Below are 24227 nucleotides of genomic sequence, written 5' to 3'. Positions count from 1 at the left end.
GACTTGACATATTGAATACATATTTTGCCTTTAGAAAATGACAGGTTATGACACATATATTCTAAGTCCATCTCTTTCTTACTATTTACCCCTAAAGTCTCATTTTTTCTCAGATGAATACATTGAAGTTTCAAAGGGTAAATGGATCCTGCCAGGCTGAATAGTCTCAAAAGTACATGTATATGAAAAAGCCAGTTGACATTATCTTTTGACATTTCAGACTTCAGGAGATGAAAAAAGTTTTATTTTATTGGCATTTTTTATCACCATATGTAAGCACTCTTGACAGCATGGAAACTCTTTAATAAACTGGGAGAGAGGATTATGAAATGTGGATCTATTTTAGACATCCACCAAAATGAAATGCATGCCCTAACATGACATAGGTGTCTGGAGATAATTTCAAAGTGACATGTAGATACATGCTTTAAAATATTGCTACCAAAACTGTGACATATAGGTCTTTCAAACGACAGGAAATACTACCATTCCAAAATTCAATGAACTATTTGTATGGCTTTTGAACCTTCAGGGTGTTACAAAAGTATAATGTATTTCAGCTTAGGAGACATCTTCAGTGACAATAAGAATTAGAAAAAAGTCCAGAAATAGTTACGTCTCCTAAAGGTTATATCAATAGATTGTCAAGTGGATGGAAAATAATATGATGTCCATATGAAGTAAAATTCACCTAGATGGCAATTGAATTGACCAGTTTTTATGAACTAGTATTATTATATTTTTACAACTGGATTGTAAAAAGTTTCTGATTCATTAGTTATACAGTGATTTTTATCTTCTTTTAAAAAAGCTTTCTACTGTAGTACACCAGAATCCCCACCTCATGGATACATTATCAGTCAAACAGGAGGACAGCTAAATAGTGTGGTCCGCTGGGCCTGTGATCGAGGATTCCGACTTGTCGGGAAAAGCAGTGCTGTGTGCAGAAAGTCTTCCTATGGTTATCACGCATGGGATGCACCAGTGCCTGCTTGTCAAGGTGAAGTATATTAACCAAAAATGGCACACTGATAAAAGATTGACCTTGTTTAGCTTTTTCATTTAGATTGCCAAAACTTCTAAAATTATAAATATTCAGAAGCATATTATAGATACCTGTAAGGAAAATAAGGCTTGAAAACACAGGCTGATAAATTTGAGAAGCATGTGACACATTGTTTTATAATGCTTAATTTGTTGTGATGTGATTTATGTCTTTACTCTCTCCACTTCTAAGCATATTCTACTCGTACATCTACCATCCCGTCACTTAGCTGTCAGAAATGAATGACCCGGAGCTGGATTTTGTATTAGCGTGGAATCTGCAGAGAGAAAAGAGAGGAAAAGATGGGCAAGGTCACTGAAAACATTCACTCTCAAGTATGCAAAAATGTGTTCTCAGTGCTGCTGCTGCTGCTGCTGCTAAGTCGCTCTCAGTGCAACAAATGTAAAAGCAAATGGAAAATGTAGCCAATGACCACATTATTTTTTCTTCACTGTTTAGCTAACTTGACAGAAATGACTTTCATTTTGTTAAAAATCAAGGCACACTCTGAGCATTGATCGTGCAAGGCAAAAGAATGACAAATCAACAAATGGCACATTTTAGAGCTTTGGACTAAGGTCCAAAAATGTTTTTAAAAAGTAGTTGTGTCTCTTACTAGATATAGTCATAAAGACAAGTTTAACAGCTCCACAGGAAGATGTAATGTCGTTGGACTTTGACAGTCTTAAAACATATCAAATTATTTTGCAATATCAAATTTAAATTTATATTTGATTGACTTTACCCAGCATATGAAAGCATATATAACAACTGTGAACCCTCACATTAAACATGTAAAGCACTTTTAATAAATAATGAGTATACCATTATTTATTTACCATTCAGTTCAGTTCAGTTCAGTCGCTCAGTCTCTAATTTACCTATTGAAGGCAATTTATATAAAGAAATAAAATATAAAACAAATCAATTAAAATTTAAAATTTAATAACAGCATGTTGAAATGAATAAAGGTTTGACATTACAAGATAACTGAAATGGTTTCTTTTACTTGTTAAATTGTGATCTCTAAGCAGCAGCAATTCATGAAAATATAGCTTTCATAGATAAATGGAAAAAAATGAGAACTGAAAACTGTTTCTTTGTTTCATTGGTGCAGAAACATTCATTACTTATTAGATAGTGGGTTTACCAACACTGAAGGCACTGACTTCTTGTCGAATAGATACATTTAATAAACTGTCAAAACATCTGCTTTTCTTTGACCAATGAATAGCAAATGTACTTATACACCTCTAGAATTAGGTAGTTTTCCAGAACTGATCTGAAAATGAATCATAATCTCATAATTTTTAAATCATGAGAATTTAAAATATATATAATACCTTCTATATCATATGGATTTAAAATAAACATTTAAATGCTCTGAACTTTGAACAATTAAATATCAGTTATCAAGAATTATTCATGTATATAATTAATCTTTAAGAAAACCTTAGTGAAAACAGTTAACTATTGGTTAAAATAAAAATTATACTGAACTTTCTGAAATTTTGACATTGTTTTGTAATGTTAGTACTATAATTTCATTGATTTTTTTATATATAATATGATGTTTATGTACAGAGCCTTTATATTGTTCTTGACTTGAAATTTTTTTATAATTACAAAAGATAAATCAAAATGTAGCTGAAAAAAAGACATTTTACATAGCAAAGTGATAAAATATTTGTATTAATAACTCGAAGAAGCATTTCCAAAATTGACCCTTGATTTTTATTGCAACAAGTTTAAAAGATTAATTATTTTATAAAAAAGTTTTATTGTATGTCACCTGTGTTTGGATAAAACTAATTAAAATGAAATAGCTAAATATCATTGGAAAGAGCTATATACACAATACAGGCTTTTTGTTGTTGTTCCAAATTTGTTTTGCATTCTTCAGTCACTTTTATTCTTCTTGTCTCTTCAGTCTCCTTATACGTCCTTGCACATATTTACTTGAGCTATGGTTAGACAATGTGAACACAGTTAAAGATAGAAAAATTATTCTGTTAATCTCTATTCGGGATTGGTTAGGTGTTTTATTTGTCTGTTTATCGACTGATCATTCATTGACCCCTTGAATTAAATCATTATCATCCCTTTACACAATTGAGTGTTGTACAGTGCCACGTCCAGCACAACGGGTGAGAAAGACTTGAAACGGGGTGAATGCCTAATGAAACGACAGACAGATAATTTGGCAAGCAGAGAGTCAGGGGGCCCTCCAGCTCTCCATGTCAGGAATACAAAATGACTCCTTTCAGCCTGCACTTTTATTGGCAGAAGTCATATGAGATCATTAGGAAATAGCTTTACTGGGGAGTTTGATCAGCACACCATAAAGAGGGAGTAAAGTTAAGGCTCTGCTGTTAATCAGGAACATCTTGTTTTAACAGTGTTCATGGGGATGGCCGCAGGGGCAGGCAGTGAAGCGGAGCAGAAATCACATCCTGCCCCAAGTATGTCCGGTGGACATGTTTACGAGGACAATCAGGAGGGCGCAGTTTGCAGCACCCTCGAGTCATGTGGCAGATTCTGGTCTCTGCTCTGCCAGGATGCAACAGTACAGGGTTATGTAGAAACAGTCGCTTTATATTCCGTTTTCACTTTTAATTTGTGATTTTTGAGAGCTCTGGAGAGAAGCCTCTGACAATCACTCAGTGATGAAGGTTCTTCTGAACTATGGTTTGTTTTTTTTTAGCTAAGAACTTAAATTGTAAGGTATTTACAGGCATATTTGTCCTATCATTTTAGTATGTTGTCTTTTTTTTCAGTTCTGGAATATAGTCATTTTATACTAACCATGTATATGAAATCTATGCTATTTAAATTTCATTGTTACTTTGCTATAAGTTTAACCTATACCAATCCAACGGTGTGCAGTTAACAGTCTTCAGTAGGGATTCAGTGGGGATGGTTTGTTAAAAATTGAAATTCCCAGAAGTCCCAAGTGGAAATACTAACTGTTGCTTTAATAGACATCAGGGAATGATTTATGTTTGGAACACTATTTTAGAAGTCTGTAATTAGATAGCTGTGATGATAACATAATTATATGAGATTGCTTATATAATTTATTAAATCAAAATTACTTTTCTGTTTATAATTTGTAAGTTATCAAATTACAAAAGATCAAACTATTCAACAGTAGAGGGTCTGCCATTCAATTTTGGTAATTTTTTATAGGTTTAGCTAATATTACTTTTTCTTTTTTTACTTTGTAGTCAATTTGCATGGATTAATCAAAATTAAACACCTAAGTGATAGGCTTTATAAGAGAAGCAGAAATAATTTTAGGTTGAAATGAGAGACAGGTAAATAGAATACAACTTTTATAAATAATCCAACTAAAATCACATTTTTCTGTTCTTTTTATATGAGAAAAATATAGTTACAAATCCAAAATGTCTTATGTGAAAACAATAAAACGAACTATTTCAGAAATTAGAAGTTTTATGACCAGATGTCATAAATAACTCCAGCTGGTTCAAGTCTATACCCATATTCAAATATATTAATCTTTCTGTAGATAGATGTATGAATATTTATACTGAATATTATATAAAAGATACAGAGAATCTCATTTAGGGTTTGTCTGCCAAATATATTCCTTGAAAGTTTATTTATTTTTTTTGTTTTTGGAGATGCAAATTGTGTACATGCAGAGCACCAGTTGGAAGCAACTGACTTCAGGGGACTTCTGTACAGACATTTTAACTTATGTGAAAAGATCTTATATACAATAGACTATTTAAATAAAAATCTATACTGTAAATAGTACCTTATGGTAAAACTAATTTTTATGTAAATTAGATATATTGTAAATGAAAATCAAGACATCAAATACATATCAGCAAAATGCAGAAATATCCAAGCTACATTGAAAACAGTAAGTCCTGGCCCTGTATTTATTAGACATATCCATACACATCATATTCCATGAATGGTACTTAAGCACACAGAGTTTGACTGGACCTAAGATAAGGTAACATCCAACTTCCAGGTAAAAACCTCTGTTTTCCTCCTGTCCCAAATCTTCATGAGTGTTGATTATCACCACCTGTAAACTCTTTAGTCAAACTGAATACACCTAATTTGCTAGGTCCAGACATGAGCTCGGAGAAGGCAATGGCAAGCCACTCCAGTACTCTTGCCTAGAAAATCCCATGGATGGAGGAGCCTGGTAGGCTGAAGTCCGTGGGGTCACTAAGGGTCGGACACGACTGAGTGACTTCACTTTCACTTTCACACATTGGAGAAGGAAATGGCAACCCACTGCAGTGTTCTTGCCTGGAGAATCCCAGGGACGGGGGACCCTGGTGGGCTTCCATCTATGGGGTCACACAGAGTCAGATACGACTGGAATGACTTAGCAGCAGCAGCAGCAGCAAGACTTGAGCTAGCACTAATCCATTCTATATTTACCTACCTTGCCTTCTCATATAATCTATAAACATGCTGATAATCATGCACACACTGACAAGAAACTCAGTAAGAAACTAAGAAAGCATTAATAATGTATGGATTCACCAGTTTAAAAGCACTTTCAACGATAGTTTGAAATAAGTGATTCAGAAAAAGTTATAGCTCAGAGAAGCTTTTTGGGGAGATATTCTGAAATTGTTTCAGAGGAATTAATAAAATTCCAAATAGTTTTATATGCTTTACAGTTAATGAGACATCTAATTATTTTTCTGATTCTTTGGTCTTTTATGTATGTATTTATTTTAGCAATTTCCTGTGGGATTCCTAAAGCTCCAACAAATGGAGGAATACTCACAACAGACTACTTGGTAGGAACCCGAGTTACCTATTTTTGTAATGATGGATATAGACTGTCATCAAAGGAACTTACCACGGCCATATGTCAGTCAGATGGAACTTGGAGCAATCATAACAAGACCCCTCGTTGTGTTGGTATGTATATTAAGGAAATTTCATCACATGTTTCTACTGGTATCTTATATGATTTAAAACTTTATGTATCAAATTGCAGAGCTCTTCCCTGAAGTGATGTCTAAGAAATAAAAGTAAATTAAGCTGTTTTGTGCTATAAAGAACTAGAATATAGTGTAAGGACTTTTTACTCATTTTCAGAAGCTCTAGAATATATATGTCAAGAGAATAAAGTGAAATTTTATTTTACATAAAAATTTTTATTTACTTTGTAGAAAGGCATCCATCAGCAGACATATTTTCAGTACATAGGTCTTTTGAAAAATTTTTTTAGGTTTGCATGAATGAAATTATATTTAATACATTCAGTTCTGGTTTTTATAAACATATGTGATGCTGCTGAGATGATCCAAACTTTTCAATAATTGTCAGAATTCTTCATAGAGCTTATATTTAGAATATTTCTCATTGTTGTCGTTAATACTGTAATAGGTAAAATAATATTATATAATGGTTATTGAAAATAATTCAGGTAAAATATTTGATAGCAAAAGGATCGGAAATGTGTTTAAATAAGGTCTTTAATTTTTCTCTATAAATCACTTATCTATTCTCCTTTAGTACTGACATTTCAACTTAGTGTGATTTCATTTAAAATGGGATTCTTAAATTATTTAAAATCTTAATATATGTCTAGTAATGCGTTTACTTATGCTGAGCAAGTTTTGAATTAGCTGAAGTTTATATTGACACTGGGAACTGAGTTCTGTTCATTCAGCCAAAGAGTGAATACTGAAAACTCATAAATACTCACACAGGCAAAGTTTATTTGAAAGGATAGAGATATAAAGTTCTTAGCATAGACACTGAGAGGGGGTAAATAGCCCCCAAAAGGTGTGAATAACCACAGTTTATATCTTTATTAGAATTAATATGTTCAGCTTTGGTTGGCTCAGGGCCAGATGCGTATAATTTCTGACCAGTCAGTTTAAATGTTGCCATGTCCAGTTTAGGCTTTTTTGGGTCCCCCATTTTCTCAGTGCCTCCAGATATTGTTATGCATCCATTGACCCTTTCTGAGGACCTCAGACCATTATTTAGGGACCAAATATATGTTTAAGAGTTAATGGTCCACCTGGAGTTTTTCTTCTTGATAAACTGGACATCAGTTAATATTGGTCTTGTCCTGAGTCCGCATGTTTTATGACCCTCCAGACTAGGGAGGCATTCCTCTGAATGCCTGGAAACTGGAGCAAATATGGCTTAAGGCGAGTGGAGCAAAACATTCACATGAGAGAATTAAAATTGAAATTAGAAAAGAACAGAGCCTCTGACTCTACACTGACTGCCTAACAATTTCCACCTCAATATCACAAGTCTTGCATAAAAAGATCATTCTCATAAAACAGATTTTCTCAAAATATATAGTCAGTAATAGAGATTCTAGGTAAATGGAACAATATGTACAAATACTTTCAACTGTGAAATAGCATGACATGTTCAAAGAACTTCCAATAATACCATAGAGCTGAGGGAAATATTAGCATGAAAAAAAATGACTGAAGACTTTTTATGGCACAGTAGTGGAGGAAGTAAGGAAGTGATGAACTAAGAATGGGATAGACATGAGACATAATTAAGTAAAACAAACATGACTGACTTAGTAGTATTTATCTTGGTTTTTGTTTAGTTGTTACATGTCCAAGTATCAATTCCTTTACTTTGGAACATGGAAGATGGAGAATTGTGAATGGTTCCCATTACGAATACAAAACCAAAGTAGTTTTCAGCTGTGATCCTGGTTATCATGGATTAGGTCCTGCTTCTATTGAATGTCTTCCTAATGGTACCTGGAGTTGGAGAAATGAAAGACCATATTGCCAAAGTAAGTATACACTCTATTAAACTTATTTCATAAGCAATCCTTGGTGATTAAATTACCTGATCACTTCTCTACACACTCTTGAGCAATAATGAGGTAATATTATTTAAAAAATGGTTTATTCTCAAGTCATCTTAAACACTTTGTAACTGTTTTTGTATTTGTAAATGCTTATTAAAAAGAGTCCTTGGATTCACATATCCTTTGCTTGGATTCTAGCTCGATCATTTATTAAAACAACTATGCACTGATTTTAGCCCTTTACATGTATTATTTCAATTATACGTTAGTTTCCATTCTATAAATTAGTTGATATTATTATATTTATTTTACTAAAGAAGAAACTGTGCCCAATATTGGACTGCAAGGAGATCCAACCAGTCCATTCTAGAGGAGATCAATCCTGGGTGTTCATTGGAAGGACTGATGCTAAAGCTGAAACTCCAATACTTTGGCCACCTCATGTGACGAGTTGACTCACTGGAAAAGACTGGGAGGGATTGGGGGCGGGAGGAGACGGGGACGACAGAGAATGAGATGGCTGGATGGCATCACCGACTCGATGGACATGAGTTTGAGTGAACTCCGGGAGTTGGTGATGGACAGGGAGGCCGGGCATGCTGTGATTCATGGGGTTGCAAAGAGTCAGACACGACTGAGCGACTGAACTGAACTGAATGTTAAAATGGGATTCTTAAATTATTTAAAATCTTAATATGTGCCTAGTAATGCATTTACTTATGCTGAGCAAGTTTTGAATTAGCATTGGCAGGCAGATTCTTTACCACTGAGCCACCAGGGAAGCCCACAGTAATACCTATATCACACTTACTATTTATGATTTAATGGTGTTACATGTTGAAAATACCAGCTAGAACCTGATTCACAGCAGAAATTCAGTAAACATTTATTGAGTCAAATTGAACATTTTAGTCATTCTATTTCCATGCATTCTTATAATATTGCTATAAATGGCCAGTGTATAAAGTAGATAAGCTAGCTGAACATAGAAAAATCAGTAGAAATATCTTGAACTTTCTTTACTACATTTATTGGGTATTTACTTAGTGCCAGGAAATATGCTATGCTGAAACTTCATCCTTTTATTTCATGTTCTTCACAATTTTAAGGCATTTATGATATAGACACATAATTTAGAAATAAACTAATAAAAACATCTGAAATGTAAATGGATTATGGTGACTAAAATATTTAACATAATAGATAACTCTAACAGATTACTGGCTATATGTAGTAAGTATACAAGTACTTAGTAATAATTTACTTATGAATATTTGATTTATTTTCTTAATCTCCATATAAACAAAGAATCTTGGGGTTTCCATTTTTATAATCATTGATGAATTAAATCTCAAAAAGCATGTATAAGTTATATATTCTAAAACTATAACATATGTATTTTGTAAATTTTGCCTTATTCTTTTAGGTTTTCACCCAAGATCTTTCCCTTTCTCTGGTCTCATTGCTCTTCCATTTTAAATTCATTAAAAGGATATATGAGATAAGGATATTTCAAAGAGCTAGAAAAAAATGTATAACAGCAGCATTCGTTAAATCAGACATTGAATAAATATTTGTCTGATTTCTTTGTGTTCTATCCTTTATTATATAGAAAAATTTAAGTTCTACATAACATCAAGTTCCTGCCCAGAAGTAAGAGTGGAGCAAAAATCAGAACCTGAGAATTACAATTCATAAAGAAAAATGGAAAGAGCAGAATTTTTTTTGGTCCTTCATTTATTCATCTTTTACATTAAAATATTATAAACATCAGTTATTAACCCTAATAAATATTATAACTACTGCAAACGATTGTTCGGGGGATTAGTTCAAAACAATCAATATATCTTAAATTTTACATGCAATTTTTCAAAGTTTGCAAATTTTCTATTTGTCTATCTAATAGTCTCCTAAAGCCTAGAGATGAAAGCCAGACCTGGAGCCAGATAAAGGCTGGTGGTTAATTATTCATTTCTGGATTTAAACTGCTAGCTGTAAATTTTTATTTAGCTGTTTATGGGCTCTGGAATCTTATTAAAGTTACTGATAAATCAGAGAAAGACTTTAGACTAATAAATCATCCTCCCTTTAGTCTTGCTTTTTTTTCCATCACAACCTGTTGAGTGACCAGGTTGGCTAAGCAAAAACACAAACAAAATCACATGTCAACACATGTCAGTTTTACTTCCCTGGTTGCTCAGCTGATAAAGAATCCACTGGCAGTGTGGGAGACCTGGGTTCGTTCCTTGGGTTGGGAAGATCCACTGGAGAAGGGAATGGCTACTCACTCCAGTATTGTGGCCTGGAGAATTCCATGGACAGAGGAGTCTGGCAGACTACAGTCCATGGGGTCCCAAAAAGTCAGACAGCACTAAGTGACTTTATTACATTACATGGGAACTCAAAGGAGAAAAACTTTCAGTTATGTCATTTATTTTCTCTATGCTTTCAGATCTTTCAAACATGTTCTGCAAATGTCAAATTTAATTGTCAATTTTAATGGTCAAATCCTAGGAATTCACAATGTTGAAAACATGATTTTGTTACAAGTTCGCGTTGACTGTATCTTTAGGATTTTTTATTATGTTATTGTTTTCAAGTTATTTCCTGTGGAGAACTCCCAACCCCTCCCAATGGAAATAAAATTGGAACTCAGACTTCATATGGCTCAACAGCCATCTTTACCTGTGATTCAGGATTCATGCTTGTGGGCTCTGCTGTTCGGGAATGCCTTTCTTCAGGTCTTTGGAGTGGATCAGACACCAGATGCCTAGGTACAGATTTTTAAGTCGTTTTAACCAAACATTTTATTCTCCCTCTCAAAAGGCAGCCCTTTATCATAATAATAGATAATAACTTATATTCAATCAGTAAGGATGGTAAAAACTGGGAAATGTTTAACTTTTAAAATGTCTCATGGTAGAAGAGCTGTTAAACAGATATCTCTTAATCTACTAGTATTCCAAATGAGACTGTTAAGTCATTAATGAAAGGCAGAATTTTTCCCAGCATGGTGAAAATAAAAGGTGAAAACTAATTGCTGAAAATTATATGTCTGCATACTCCACTGGATTAAGCACTGTAGCTGTTAATTCATTCTAAATCATAGTCGATTCTCCTTTCACCTGTTTGCTTAAGGTAATGACTAAAAAAGAAAAACAATTTCCACATTTAACTTTATCCCTTTTTACTTCCTAACAATTCAACATGTGCAATATTCAGTTCAGTTCAGTTCAGTCGCTCAATCGTATCCGACTCTGCAACCCCATGAGCCACAATATTACTTTTTATTAAAACTTGAAAAATCTATTTTCAAACCTGAAATGTGAAAGTGAGTGAAGTGAAAGTGAAGTCGCTCAGTCGTGTCCGACTCTTTGCGACCCCACGGACAGTAGCCCACCAGGCTCTGCTGTCCATGGGATTTTCCAGGCAAGAAATAATGGAGTGGGCTACCATTTCCTTTTCCAGGGGACCTTCCCAACCCAGGGATCAAACCCGGGTCTCCTGCATTGCAGACAGACGCTTTACGTCTGAGACACCAGGGAAGCCCATTTTAGGCAAATAGGTTTCCCCCTGTATATTTTTTTTATTATTAATTCTAAAAAACTGTTCATTAAAAGAAACTGAATAGCTAGTTTTTTGTATCCCTTCTATTATTATTAAAATAATATTATGATATATGTTTTATCCTTTTTTAAAGTCTTATACAATTACCTTAAGATTAAGAAAATGGTATGATTTATGACTTATTTTTCTCTAAAATTATTTCAAGAAATGAGAACGTGTTAAATTAAGTAATAATAATAAAAATTGTTCTGATAAAATATACACTTGCCACTTGAGAACAAACATAATCTTATTATTTATGATTTTTAAATTGCTGATTATTATGAACAGGATATTTCTAAATTTGTACTGTGTTTCAACTCTAAAATTTTGCTATTGAAAAATATGACACATGGCAGTAAAGCCTGGGACTTTAACAGTTTACATGCATATTGTATTGATAATAAGCTTGTAAACATTTGAAACTTTAAAGGGCATAGGTAGAGATTTTGGTTAAAATTCTATTTCTTACCCTCTCAGGCATATTGTTAGTAGGTATACTTGGAAACTCAGTAATGATGGTTTCTTTATTAGAGTACACATATTTATTTGAATATTCTGTAAGACTATTACATAAAAAGAAAATGATAAATAAATTAAATCATGTATTAATATAGAATAATAAAATACTTCCTATTAGTTTCTAACTTGGTTTTGGTTATGCTCATTTCAATTACAGATTAATTTTTTAAATTTATTTTAAAGTATTATTTGGAATTATATTTTAAATTATTTTATTTTTTAATAAATCTTATTTATTTATTATAAATAAATATTATTTTGTATATAATATTAATATTGTATATAAAATACATTCTTATTATAAATTTTTTTCATTATTTTAAAATATATGTAAATTAACTTTAAAATACTCTATTTGATAATTCTTTGTCCTGATGAACTGCTATTGTATGCTATATGTTATTTATTGGATTTTGTATATAGAGGGTGGTTTTATTCCTACTTAGAATCCTGATTCTGTTTTCCGGAAATATAAGGTGTAAGAGGAATGTTTATAAACAAACATTGACTCTCAGTCTATAAAGACAACATTCTTGCATAGGATATAGTGTTGACATCTAATATAAATTCAAAAGTGTGTCAGTAGGAGGAATGTGCTATTGTCAAATAAGCAGATCCTAGAATCTTATACTTTGAATTAATTTGAATAATGCACATAGCCTAGTCATTCTTCTCATGGTTGCAAACAACTTGTCCTTATAGCCCCAGATACTTTTGGCTTAGAATGGTCCTAGAATGTGCTTATGATTGTTTAAATAGAGTGTATTTATTCTCAAACTCCCAGCATTTTATCATAAATTTTTCAGTTGAGAGACTTGATGATGAACACCCACATGCCTACTATCTAGAATGTACAGTTAAACCCTTGTATTTGCATATCATATATCTATTCATCCTTTCATGCCTGTATTAACCCATAAATTCATTTTATTTTTGATACATTCTGAAATTGCCAAATGCAGTACACTTCATTTGTAAACATTTCTATATACATATAAACTAGCTAGAGTTGAATATTTGCTCATGGTTCTTTTTTTCTTAATGTTGGCAAATGTACATACAGCGCCATAAATACACTTGATGCATTTTGACAACTGTGTACTCCTATATAACCAAAACTACTCAATAGTTATAGAACATTACCATTAGCTCAGAAAGCTTCCTTGTGACCCTTCATAGTCAATTTGCAGCTCTCCTCCCCTATACCCTGAGATAATAGCTGTTCTGTTTTTTTTTCCGTATGGTAATTCTTCCTGTTCTAGAAATTCGTGTGAATGGAATCCTAAGTTTTGTACTCTTTTTGTGTAAGGTTTCTTTTATTCTGTTTTACTCATGTTTTTGTGTGTATCAGTAATTTTTTTAAATCTCTGAGTAGAATCTCCTTGTCTTGACCATTCCCCTACTGATGGTCATATGGACTCTACCCAGTTTGGAGTGATTATGGATAAAGTTGCTATGGACATTTGTATAAAAGTATTTTTGTGGACACATCTGTTCATTTCTGGTGGATACTCTGGATTGAAATTCCTGAAAGAGTTCTAGTTGTCTCACCTTTTCTCTAGCATATGGTATAGCCAGTTTTTTTATTTTATTCATTTTTTTGACATTCATAAAGGTATCTTGCAAAATTTAATGTGCACTATCTTAATGACTACTGATCAAGTACAGTTTCCTGGGCTTATTGGCCATTCATAAATTTTCCTTTGTGAAATTCTGAAGTATCTTATATATGGCCTTTTATTATGAGTTATAGGTGTTCTTTACGTATTGATTTTTTGAAAATAGTTTCTCCCCTCCTTTTACTTGCCTATTCACTCTTAATGGTGTCTTAATGAGCAAAGTTTCAATTTTTATAAAATCTATTTTCTCTCTCTTTTTTTTTTCTTTCTACTTATTACTTTCTGTCTCTAGGAAACCTTTGTTCAATCATAAGTTACAAAGATTTCATTTCATATATTTTCCTAGAAATTTTGCATTTTTTGGTATTGCTTTATATATACTATAACTTATTTTTAATTTGTTGTTGTATATATCATGAAGTAAGATTGAGGGTTTTTCTTCTAGAAAGATATCTGCCACTCCAAATTTGTTCTTATTTTTCAAGATCACTTCGGATACTCCATGTCCTTTGTGTGTTTATATATGTTTTAGAATTAGCTTATATTTTTTTTATTTTTAAAATACCTAGTAGGTTTATGATCACAATTGCATTCAATGTATAAATCATTGGGAAGAATTGGCATCTAACAATGTTAAGTCTTATATTTCCTGAACATGGTGAAGTTAGTATATTTTTTCACTTATTAAGATTTCTTTTTTTTATTTTGCAATAGGAAATTTTTATCATAGAGATCATGTATACCTATTGTTAAATTTATTCAGCAGTATTTTTTGTGTGTTTACACTGTTACAGTGAAATTGCTCATTACTAATTGCATTTCTAATTGTTTTCTGTTATAAAATTTTTTAAAAATATTTATCTAGTATCCTGCATCTTTCGTTCACCTATTAGTTTTAGGAATTTCTTAAAACAGCATTGTTTATGTGTATGTCATGAGCATAAAATATAAGCGTTTAACTTTTTTTGTTTTCTCCTTTATGTTTTTCCTTTCTTCCTTTATATTAGTATATATATTAGATAGGGCCCACCAAACAGTGTTAAATAGAGCCAGTGAAAGTGGTCATCCTTTTCTTGGTCCCTGTATCAGGAGGAAAGGATTTAATATTTCGTCAGTGGATATAATATGAACTTTTTTCTTAGATGTATTTATAAGGCTCAGAAAATGTCTGTACATTCCTAAGTATGGTAGATGACAGTGGTCAATATTTCATCTTAAACCAAGTCATTTCTGCATAAAACCCAGATAATCATGATGTATTTTTTTTTTTCTAAATTTTTTTTTAAAAGTCCTGCATCTGTATTCATAAGGGACATTTTTTTCTGTGTCTTTTACAGGTTTAATATTGGTGTTGTGATTACTTAATTAAACAAATTAGGAAGTGATTCTTTTTCTTCTGTTTTCTAAGAGTTTGTAGAAGACTGGTATTTGTTTGTTTCCTTTCTTTTTTGCTTAAATATTTGATTGAATTTACCAGTGAAAAAATATAAATCTAAGTGTATTTTTTTTGGCAGAGGGAGTTATTATTTAAGAATTCAAATACTTTAATAGATAAAGGATTATTCATATTTTCTTGTGTTAGTTTTTGGATGGTACAAGTTTAAAAAATTTGTCCTTTTGTTCTGAATTGTTAAATATGTTGTAATAAGCAGTTCTTAATATTCCCTGATCCTTTTAACATCTGGAAGCTTTATAGTAATGTTACTTCATTCATTCCTGTCTTTGTTTATTTTAGTATCTTTTTTGTTTGTTGATAGGATTAGCTAGGAGTTATTTTGTTGACTTTTTTTTCTAAGTTTCTAACCTTTGACTCGGAGAAGGCAATGGCACCCCACTCCAGTACTCTTGCCTGGAAAATCCCATGGCTGGAGGAGCCTGGTGGGCTGCAGTCCATGGGGTCGCCCCACTCCAGTACTCTTGCCTGGAAAATCCCATGGCTGGAGGAGCCTGGTGGGCTGCAGTCCATGGGGTCGCGAAGAGTCGGACACCAGTGAGAGACTTCACTTTCACTTTTCACTTTCGTGCATTGGAGAAGGAAATGGCAACCCACTCCAGTGTTCTTGCCTGGAGAATCCCAGGGATGGGGGAGTCTGGTGGGCTGCCGTCTATGGGGCACACAGCGTCGGACACAGTTGAAGCTACTTAGCAGCAGCAGCAGCAACCTTTGACTACCTTGATTGTCTTTCAGTGAGATATTTCACCTGGCCTGGTCTATATTTTTCTTTTTTTTTAAATTGAGGGATAACTGACACACAGTATTATATAAGTTTATCTTCAGTTCAGTTCAGTCGCTCAGTTGTGTCCGACTCTCCGCGACCCCATGAATCACAGCACGCCAGGCCTCCCTGTCCAACACCAACTCCCCCAGTACACTCAAACTCATGTCCACAGAGTCGGTGATGCCATCCAGCCATCTCATTCTCCGTCGTCCCCTTCTCCTTCCGCCCCCAACCTTTCCCAGCATCAGAGTCTTTTCCAGTGAGTCAACTCGTCGCATGAGGTGGCCAAAGTATTGCAGCTTCAGCTTTAGCATCAGTCCCTCCAATGAACATCCAGGATTGATCTCCTTTAGAATGGACTGGTTGGATCTCCTTGCAGTATAAGGGACTCTCAAGAGTCTTCTCCAACACCACAGTTCAAAAGCATCGATTCTTCGGCGATCAGCCTTCTTCACAGTCCAACTCTCACATCCATACATGACCACGGGAAAAACCATTGCCTTGACTAGACGGACCTTGGTTGGCAAAGTAATGTCTCTGCTTTTTAATATACTATCAAGATTGGTCATAACTTTCCTTCCAAGGAGCAAGCGTCTTTTAATTTCATGGCTGCAATCAGCAGTGGCCACAGGACTGGAAGAGGTCAGTCTTCATTCCAATTCCAAAGAAAGGCAATGCCAAAGAATGCTCAAACTACCGCACAATTGCACTCATCTCATACGCTAGTAAAGTCATGCTCAAAATTCTCCAAGCCAGGCTTCAGCAGTATGTAAACTGTGAACTCCCAGATGTTCAAGCAGGTTTTAGAAAAGGCAGAGGCACCAGAGATCAGATTGCCAACATCCACTGGATCATGGAGAAAGCAAGAGAGTTCCAGAAAAACATCTATTTCTGCTTCATTGACTATGCCAAAGTCTTTGACTGTGTGGATCACAATAAACTGTGGAACATTCTGAAAGAGATGGGAATCCCAGACCACCTGACCTGCCTCTTGAGAAACCTGTATGCAGGTCAGGAAGCAACAGTTAGAACTGGACATGGAACAACAGACTGGTTCCAAATAGGAAAAGGTGTACGTCAAGGTTGTATATTGTCACCTTGCTTATTTAACTTATATGCAGAGTACATCATGAGGAACGCTGGGCTGGAAGAAGCACAGGCTGGAATCAAGATTGCCGGGAGAAATATCAATAACCTCAGCTATGCAGATGACACTACCCTTATGGCAGAAAGTGAAGAGGAACTCAAAAGCCTCTTGATGAAAGTGAAAGAGGAGAGTGAAAAGGTTGGCTTGAAGCTCAACATTCAGAAAACAAAGATCATGGCATCTGGTCCCATCACTTCATGGGAAATAGATGGGGAAACAGTGGAAACAGTGTCAGACTTTATTTTTTTGGGCTCCAAAATCACTGCAGATGCTTATTGCAGCCATGAAATTAAAAGTTTATCTTACAACATATTTATTCAACATTTGTATACATTGCAAAATGGTTACTACAGTAAGTTTAGTTACTGTCTGCCTCTTTACAAAGTTGACACAAAATTATTGAATGCTGTACATTGTATCCTCATGACTTACTTATTTTATAACTGGAAGTTTGTTCTTCTCAATCCCCTTCAATCATTTCACCTTCCTCTTAACTCTCCTCTCCTCTGGCAACCTCTAATCTCTTCTCTGTTTCTATACTGTTTGCTTTTTTGTTTTGTTTTTTGTATTCCAAATATAAGTGAATTCGTTGTGATATTTGTCTTTCTCTACTGACTTATTTCACTTCATCTAATACCCTCAAGGTCCCTCCATGTTATTCCAAATGGCAAGATTCTGTACTTTTTATAGCTGAGTATTGGGCCTCCCTGATAGCTCAGCTGATAAAGAATCTGCCTGCAATGTGGGAGACCTGGGTTCGATACCTGGGTTGGGAAGATCCCCTGGAGAAGGGAAAGGCTCCTGTATTCTGGCCTGTATAGACTGTATAGTCTGTGGGGTCCCAAAGAGTCGGACACGACTGAGTGACTTTCACTCACTCACTCACTAAGTATACCATTATGCATATGTGAGATGAGTGTGTGTATTTCATAGTTTCTTTATTCATTCATCTATTGAGGGACACTTAGTGGTTTTCATATTTTGGCTACTGTAAACAATGCTACAGTGAACATGAAAATGCATAAATCTTTTTTTTTTCATCAATAATGCTTTATTTCTTTTTTGTTTTTTCTTTTTGTTTGTTTTGTTTATTTATTTTAATTGGAGGCTAATTACTTTACAGTATTGTATTGGTTTTGCCATACATTGACATGAATCCGCCCTGGGTGTACATGTGTTCCCCATCTTGAACCCTCCCCATACCATCCCTCTGGTTCATCCCAGCACACCAGCCTTGAGCATCCTGTATCATGCTTCGAAGCTGGACTGGTGATTCATTTCACATATGATAATATACATGTTTCAATGCCATTCTCCCAAATCATCCCACCTTCACCCTCTCCCACAGAGTCCAAAAAACTGTTCTATACATCTGTGTCTCTTTTGCTGTCTCGTATACAGGGTTATCGTTACCATCTTTCTAAATTCCATATATATATGTTAGTATACTGTATTGGTGTTTTTCTTTCTGGCTTACTTCACTCTAAGTAACAGTAACAGGCTCCAGTTTCATCCACCTCATTAGAACTGATTCAAATGTATTCTTTTTAATGGCTGAGTAATACTCCATTGTGTATATGTACCACAGCTTTCTTATCCATTCGTCTGCAGTTGGACATCTAGGTTTCTTCTATGTCCTGGCTATTATAAACAGTGCTGCGATGAACACTGGAGTACATGAGTCTCTTTCAGTTCTGGTTTCCTCGGTGTGTATGCCCAGGAGTGCGATTGCTGGGTCGTATGGCAGTTCTATTTCCAGAAAGTGCATAAATCTTTTTTAGTTAGTGTTTCTTTTTCCCCTTTGGATAGATACCCAGTAGTGGGATTGCTGGATCACATGGAAGCTCTATTTTTAATTTTTTTGAGTAATCTCCATACTGTTTTCCATAGTGGCTGGACCAGTTTACATTCTCACCAAGAATGCACAGGGGTTACTTTTCTCTACCTCGTCACCAACACTTGCTGTTTCTAGTTGTCTTTCTGATAATGATGATGCTGACAGGTGTAAGGTGGTATCTCTTTGTGGTTTTGATTTGCATTTCCCTGATGTTTAGTGATATCAAACATCTTTTCATGTGCCTGTTGTCAAATTGTATGTCTTCTTTGGAAAAATGTTTGCTGAGATCATCTGCCTATTTTATTTTTTTAAATTCAACTGTTTGTTTATTTATTTATTTTACTGTTGTTATTGAGCTATATGAGCTTTTTATATATTTTGGAAAGTAGCTCTTTTTCATGTATATCATTTTCATGTATCTTCTCCAATTCTGCCAATTGCCTTATTGTTTTGAATGTTTTGATGACAGTTTTCCTTCACTATGTAAAAGCATTTTTATTTATTTTTCCTTGTTGTCTTTGTCAAAGACAGATCTAAAAAAAATATACTGTTTAGAATGATGTCAGACAACATGCTGATTATGTTTTCTTCTAGGAGTTTCACGGTTTTGAATCCTTTTTTATATATAATTTTGTTTTTGGCCATGTAGGTTCTTCATTGCTGGACAAGCTTTTCTCTGGTTGCACTGAGCAAGAATTAGTTGTGATGCTAGGGCTGCTCACTGTGTGTTGGCTTCTCTTGTTGTGGCGTAGGGGCCCTAGAGCACATGAGCTTCAGTATTTGCCACATGTAGGTCTCAGTAATTGTGGCTCCCAGGTTCTAGAGCACAGACTTATTAGCCATGGCACACGGGCTTACTTGTTCCATGGCATTTAATTTTGTATGCTGCAACTATACTAAATTTGTTTATTACTACTAATAGTTTTTGGTAGCATCTTTAGAGTTTTCTGTATATAGTATCTGAAAATAGTGATAGTTTTATTTCTTCCCTTCCAGTTTGGATGAGTTATATTTCTTTTCCTTGTGTTATTACTGTTGTTAGGATTTCCAAACCCAGGTCTCCTGCATTGCAGACAGATGCTTGACCATCTGAGCTATTAGGGAAGCCAAACATAGTGCTTGGATCCCTGGAATAAATCACACTTGATCTTGGTGTATGATTCGTTTAAAGTATTGTTGAATTCAGTTTGCCAATATTTTGTTGAGGATTTTTTTACATCTATATTTATTAGGGATATTGACCTTTAGGTTTCCTTTTTGTGGTGTCCTTGTCTGGTTTTGGTGTCAGGGTAATACTGGCCTCTTAAAACTTCAATGATTTCTTTGCCATATAATTTTTTGGAAGATTTTCAGAAGAATAACTATTAAAAATTCACCAGTGAAGTCATCTGGTCCTGGATTTTTGTCTGCTGAGAGGTTTTTGACTACTGTTACTGTCTGTGTACTGTGATTGGTTGATTCAGATTTTGTATTTCTTCATGAATCAGTCTCAAAAGATTGTAAATTTCTAAAGATTTATACATTTCTTCTAGTTTTTCCAATTTGTTGGTATATAATTGCTCCTAGTAGTTTCATAATTCTTTGTATTTTTGTGCTAATAGTTGTAATTTTTTCATCTTTTATTTCTGATTTTATTTGAGCCTTCTCTCTTGTTTTTAAAGAAAGAATTTTTAGTTTAGGTAATTTTCTCTGTTATTTTTCTATTTTCTTGATTTCTATAAATGTCTTTAATATATTCTTCTATGTATTTACTTTGGCTTTTCATTTTTTAATTTTCCTCTTCCTAAAATGAAATATTGCTTGTGTCATAAAATAGGATATTGCTATGTTGTATATAAATACATAAATCATAAAACTAAATCATAATATTAAAAAATATTATTTTGACCCATTTCAGCGGGTCACTGTGGAATTCCAGAGTTTATTGTGAATGGTCAAGTCATTGGAGAAAACTATGGATACAGAGACACAGTTGTTTATCAGTGTAATCCTGGTTTTCGCTTGATTGGTTCTTCAGTAAGAATATGTCAACAGGATCACAATTGGTCTGGTCAACTTCCAGCCTGTGTGCGTAAGTAAGCATAGTAATAGTAGTCAAAGACCTCTGTTCAGTTCTCATGTAATTAGCAATATTTTTTTCTTAGGTAAGGTAAATGATTATATAGACAGCTACACACATGTGTATCCACATGTATTTAAAGAACAAAGTTCTCACAATGCATTTTTTTATACTGACATGCTAGTCTTTAAAGCAGGGTGTGTTCAGAAGTATAAAAAAAACATTCACTATGAAGGTGGAAGACATATTAGAATGTCTGTCATTACTCTTTTGGATTTGGAACAATTTTGTAATTGTTTTGATAAAAGATCTCACTAGTGCAGCAAATATTCATCTAATCTTTTAAGTTAATTTAGATGTGAATTTACACATGAATGATAAAATGAATTTTAAAATATTATAGTACTTTTTCTTTCTCTCACTGAATACCCGGTACTCAGAATTACACAGTATTTCACATCACAATTTACCCTATTTTGGACTGAAAAGTAAATTATTCCATATATTTTTTTTTTTTTCTCCTGATAATTTCCACCAGCAATCACCAATATTTGTATTAAAATCAGTGTTAGGAAATGAGGATAAACACTGTAAACATGTTGTAGTTTTAACATTGTAGGATTAAATGGTAAAGATTTTGGTGGCTTCAGAGAAATAATTCATGGAGCTTTTAGTATGGGTTCACATATTTATAAATTCTATCATTGTCAACATCATATCCAGGCAACAGTATTTTATTCGAGTTCTAGTTTAATGGAAAATACATTAGTGTGTTAAGATTTAATAAGATAATAGAGCATACAGTTATTAAAATTGATTCTCTGTGGTGTGTGTACATGTGATAACAGACCGTCTAATGATTTAAAGACCGAAATATTACGCTGGATCTATACCAGTTTTTTTGCGTTTCATTATATAAAGAAAGTGAAGTCAGTCATGTCTGACTCTTTGCAACCCCATGGACTGTAAACTGCCAGGCTCCTCCATCCATGGGATTTTCCAGGCAAGGATACAGGAGTGGGTTGTCATTTCCTTCTCCAGGGGAATCTTCCTGACCCAGGAATCAAACCTGGGTCTCCTGAATTGCAGGCAGACTCTTTACTGACTGAGCCACTGGGGAATCCCCTCATTATATAAAAGGATAGACAACTAACACCACTATTTTTCTTGCTGAATAATTGAGACTATAAATGAAAACTGGCCACTGAGGTAAAACAAGCACAAGTTTCTCTATTAATAATTTTAAACAGGAATAAGATGCAGTTACATTTTCAAATGAAAGGTTGACATTAACATCACATCAGAAAATTGCTTTTGGGTCATTTTGAAAGTATTAAAAGTGATGTCGCCTTTCACTGTGCACAATTATGAAGCAGTATTACTGGAGTTGCTATGATTAATTTGTGAGATAATGTGATAAAACAGTTCATAGAAATACAATGTGTTCGGGAAAACCGAGCACCAAATAAATTCTAAAAAAGAGTTTTAATATTAAAATGATTTAAATAGTTCATCTAATTGATGTCATTATTTCCAAACAAAACTGCTAGGTTATCAAATATCAGTGATGAAGAAAATATACCAGTAAGGTTGTTTGGTTTAGGGAATGTTAATATTGGTATCTCAATATGTTAAGAATTCTATACAGCATAAGACATCATTTTTATTGCAGTCATATTAAGCTATTCTTCAAGCACACTTTTGTTTATCCATTAATCATAAAAATGATGCATAAATAATAAGAAATGATTTCAAAATTAAATACAAAAAATTGCCTTCATTTATCTTCAATTCTTAAGTTCAACTAGAAAAGGAAAGTTGATTCAGTTTCATTCCTTTTTGCCATTAACTAGTTATGCAAACTTCAATCATTCCCAAATGTCTTTGAATTTCAGTATTCTTCCTTAAAAAGAATTAGATTGAAAAGTCACCATGGAACTTTCAATATCTATGCATGACTTGCATACCATTACCAGAATTACAAATAATTGTCTACTTACTAACATAATATTGTAATGATTCTACTATATTGGACTGTTTTGGCTTTCCAAATTGTTCCTTTGCATTAGTAAAATTAAGTATTGTTTCCTACAAAAGTGGCCTTCTTTCCACATTCTTTGAGGTGATTAAGTGTAATTTTCATTTAATAATTGATAACCAATTATTCTATTCTGTGTCCCTCCCAATCCAACCCCGTTGCTATTAGCTGTGAGCTGTGGTCATCCTGGTAGTCCTATTTATGGAAGAACAAGTGGGAATGGATTCAATTTTAATGATGTGGTAACATTCTCCTGCAATATTGGGTATCTCATGCAAGGGCCAACAAAGGCCCAGTGCCAGGCCAACAGACAGTGGAGCCATCCTCCACCCGTGTGCAAAGGTAAAAATCTAACTGTATTGCAGCTGAGAGCATAGTAATAATGTGTCTGTGTAAACACAGATGGTAATATTTGAAACAATTTGGGCAAAACAGTAGAAAATTAATAAAACAAATATTTAATATTGATGTCTTCTCATTACTAATGCTTTCCTTTTTCTTATTTTTTAACTTTTTTAGAAGTTATAAAACTGGTAAATGTTATTTCAGTTGCTTAACTGTGTTATCTTGGACCTGTTCTGAAGCTGTATATAAAATCATTTAGCTCATTTTTACTTGCAATTGGCTTCATAATTAATGGAACTTATCTTCTCAGTTTATTTTTTCACATTTTTAAACATTGTGGAGTATAGTTAATTTACAATGTTATAATGTAAATTTTTGTTGGAGTATAGTTGATTTACAACTATGTTAGTTTCAGGTGTTATATCAATATATATAAATATATGTATATATCTTTTTTAGAATCTTTTCCAATGTAGGTCATTACATAGTGTTGAGTAGAGTTCCATGTACTATATCGTAGGTACTTATTAGTTATCTAGTTTATATATAGTAATGTGTATATATTTGGAGAAGGAAATGGCAACCCACTCCAGTGTTCTTGCCTGGAGAATCCCAGGGACGGGGGAGCCTGGTGGGCTTCCGTCTATGGGGTCACACAGAGTCGGACACGACTGAAGTGACTTAGCAGCAGCAGCAATGTGTATATATTAGTCCCAATCTCCCAATTTGTCTCCTCCCTTCCTTCTGGTAACCATAAGTTCATTTTCTACATCTGTGACTCTATTTCTATTTTCTAAATCTTTCTCTGTATGATTTACTTTACTCAGTATGATAATCTTCATGTTTTTGGAAAAACAATGTTTGAGGTTTAAATTACCATGATAACTGTGCTAGGGGTTTATTTATTGTTCTCTCTATAGAAACATAGAGAATCATTTGTATTTCTTCTGTTTGCAAAGAGGTATGATATATTTCATAGTCTGATAAA

The 24227-nt window shown here is 33.8% G+C and overlaps 1 protein-coding gene across 4 annotated transcripts in view; it reads left to right on the top strand.

Annotated features, from left to right (window-relative positions):
* The window catches only part of CSMD3 (CUB and Sushi multiple domains 3), a 1369436-nt gene that overhangs the window by 1273048 nt on the left and 72161 nt on the right, over positions 1-24227 (top strand). For 3 of the 4 annotated variants that reach the window (XM_088844606.1, XM_088844604.1, XM_055432443.2), the window contains 6 exons: positions 812-1000; positions 5780-5965; positions 7635-7829; positions 10448-10621; positions 20695-20868; positions 23063-23236. In XM_088844606.1, the coding sequence (XP_088700732.1) occupies positions 812-1000; positions 5780-5965; positions 7635-7829; positions 10448-10621; positions 20695-20868; positions 23063-23236 (1092 nt within the window). The remainder of the gene's footprint in view (positions 1-811; positions 1001-5779; positions 5966-7634; positions 7830-10447; positions 10622-20694; positions 20869-23062; positions 23237-24227) is intronic. The other variant, XM_088844605.1, reaches the window with a different exon arrangement.

Source organism: Moschus berezovskii, chromosome 16, assembly GCF_049115385.1.
Source record: "Moschus berezovskii isolate FMDL1 chromosome 16, NW_MosBer_1.0, whole genome shotgun sequence".
Taxonomy (NCBI): Eukaryota; Metazoa; Chordata; class Mammalia; order Artiodactyla; family Moschidae; genus Moschus; species Moschus berezovskii.
The sequence above is the reverse complement of the archived record's forward strand: the minus strand, read 5'-3'. Positions and strand labels throughout refer to the sequence as shown.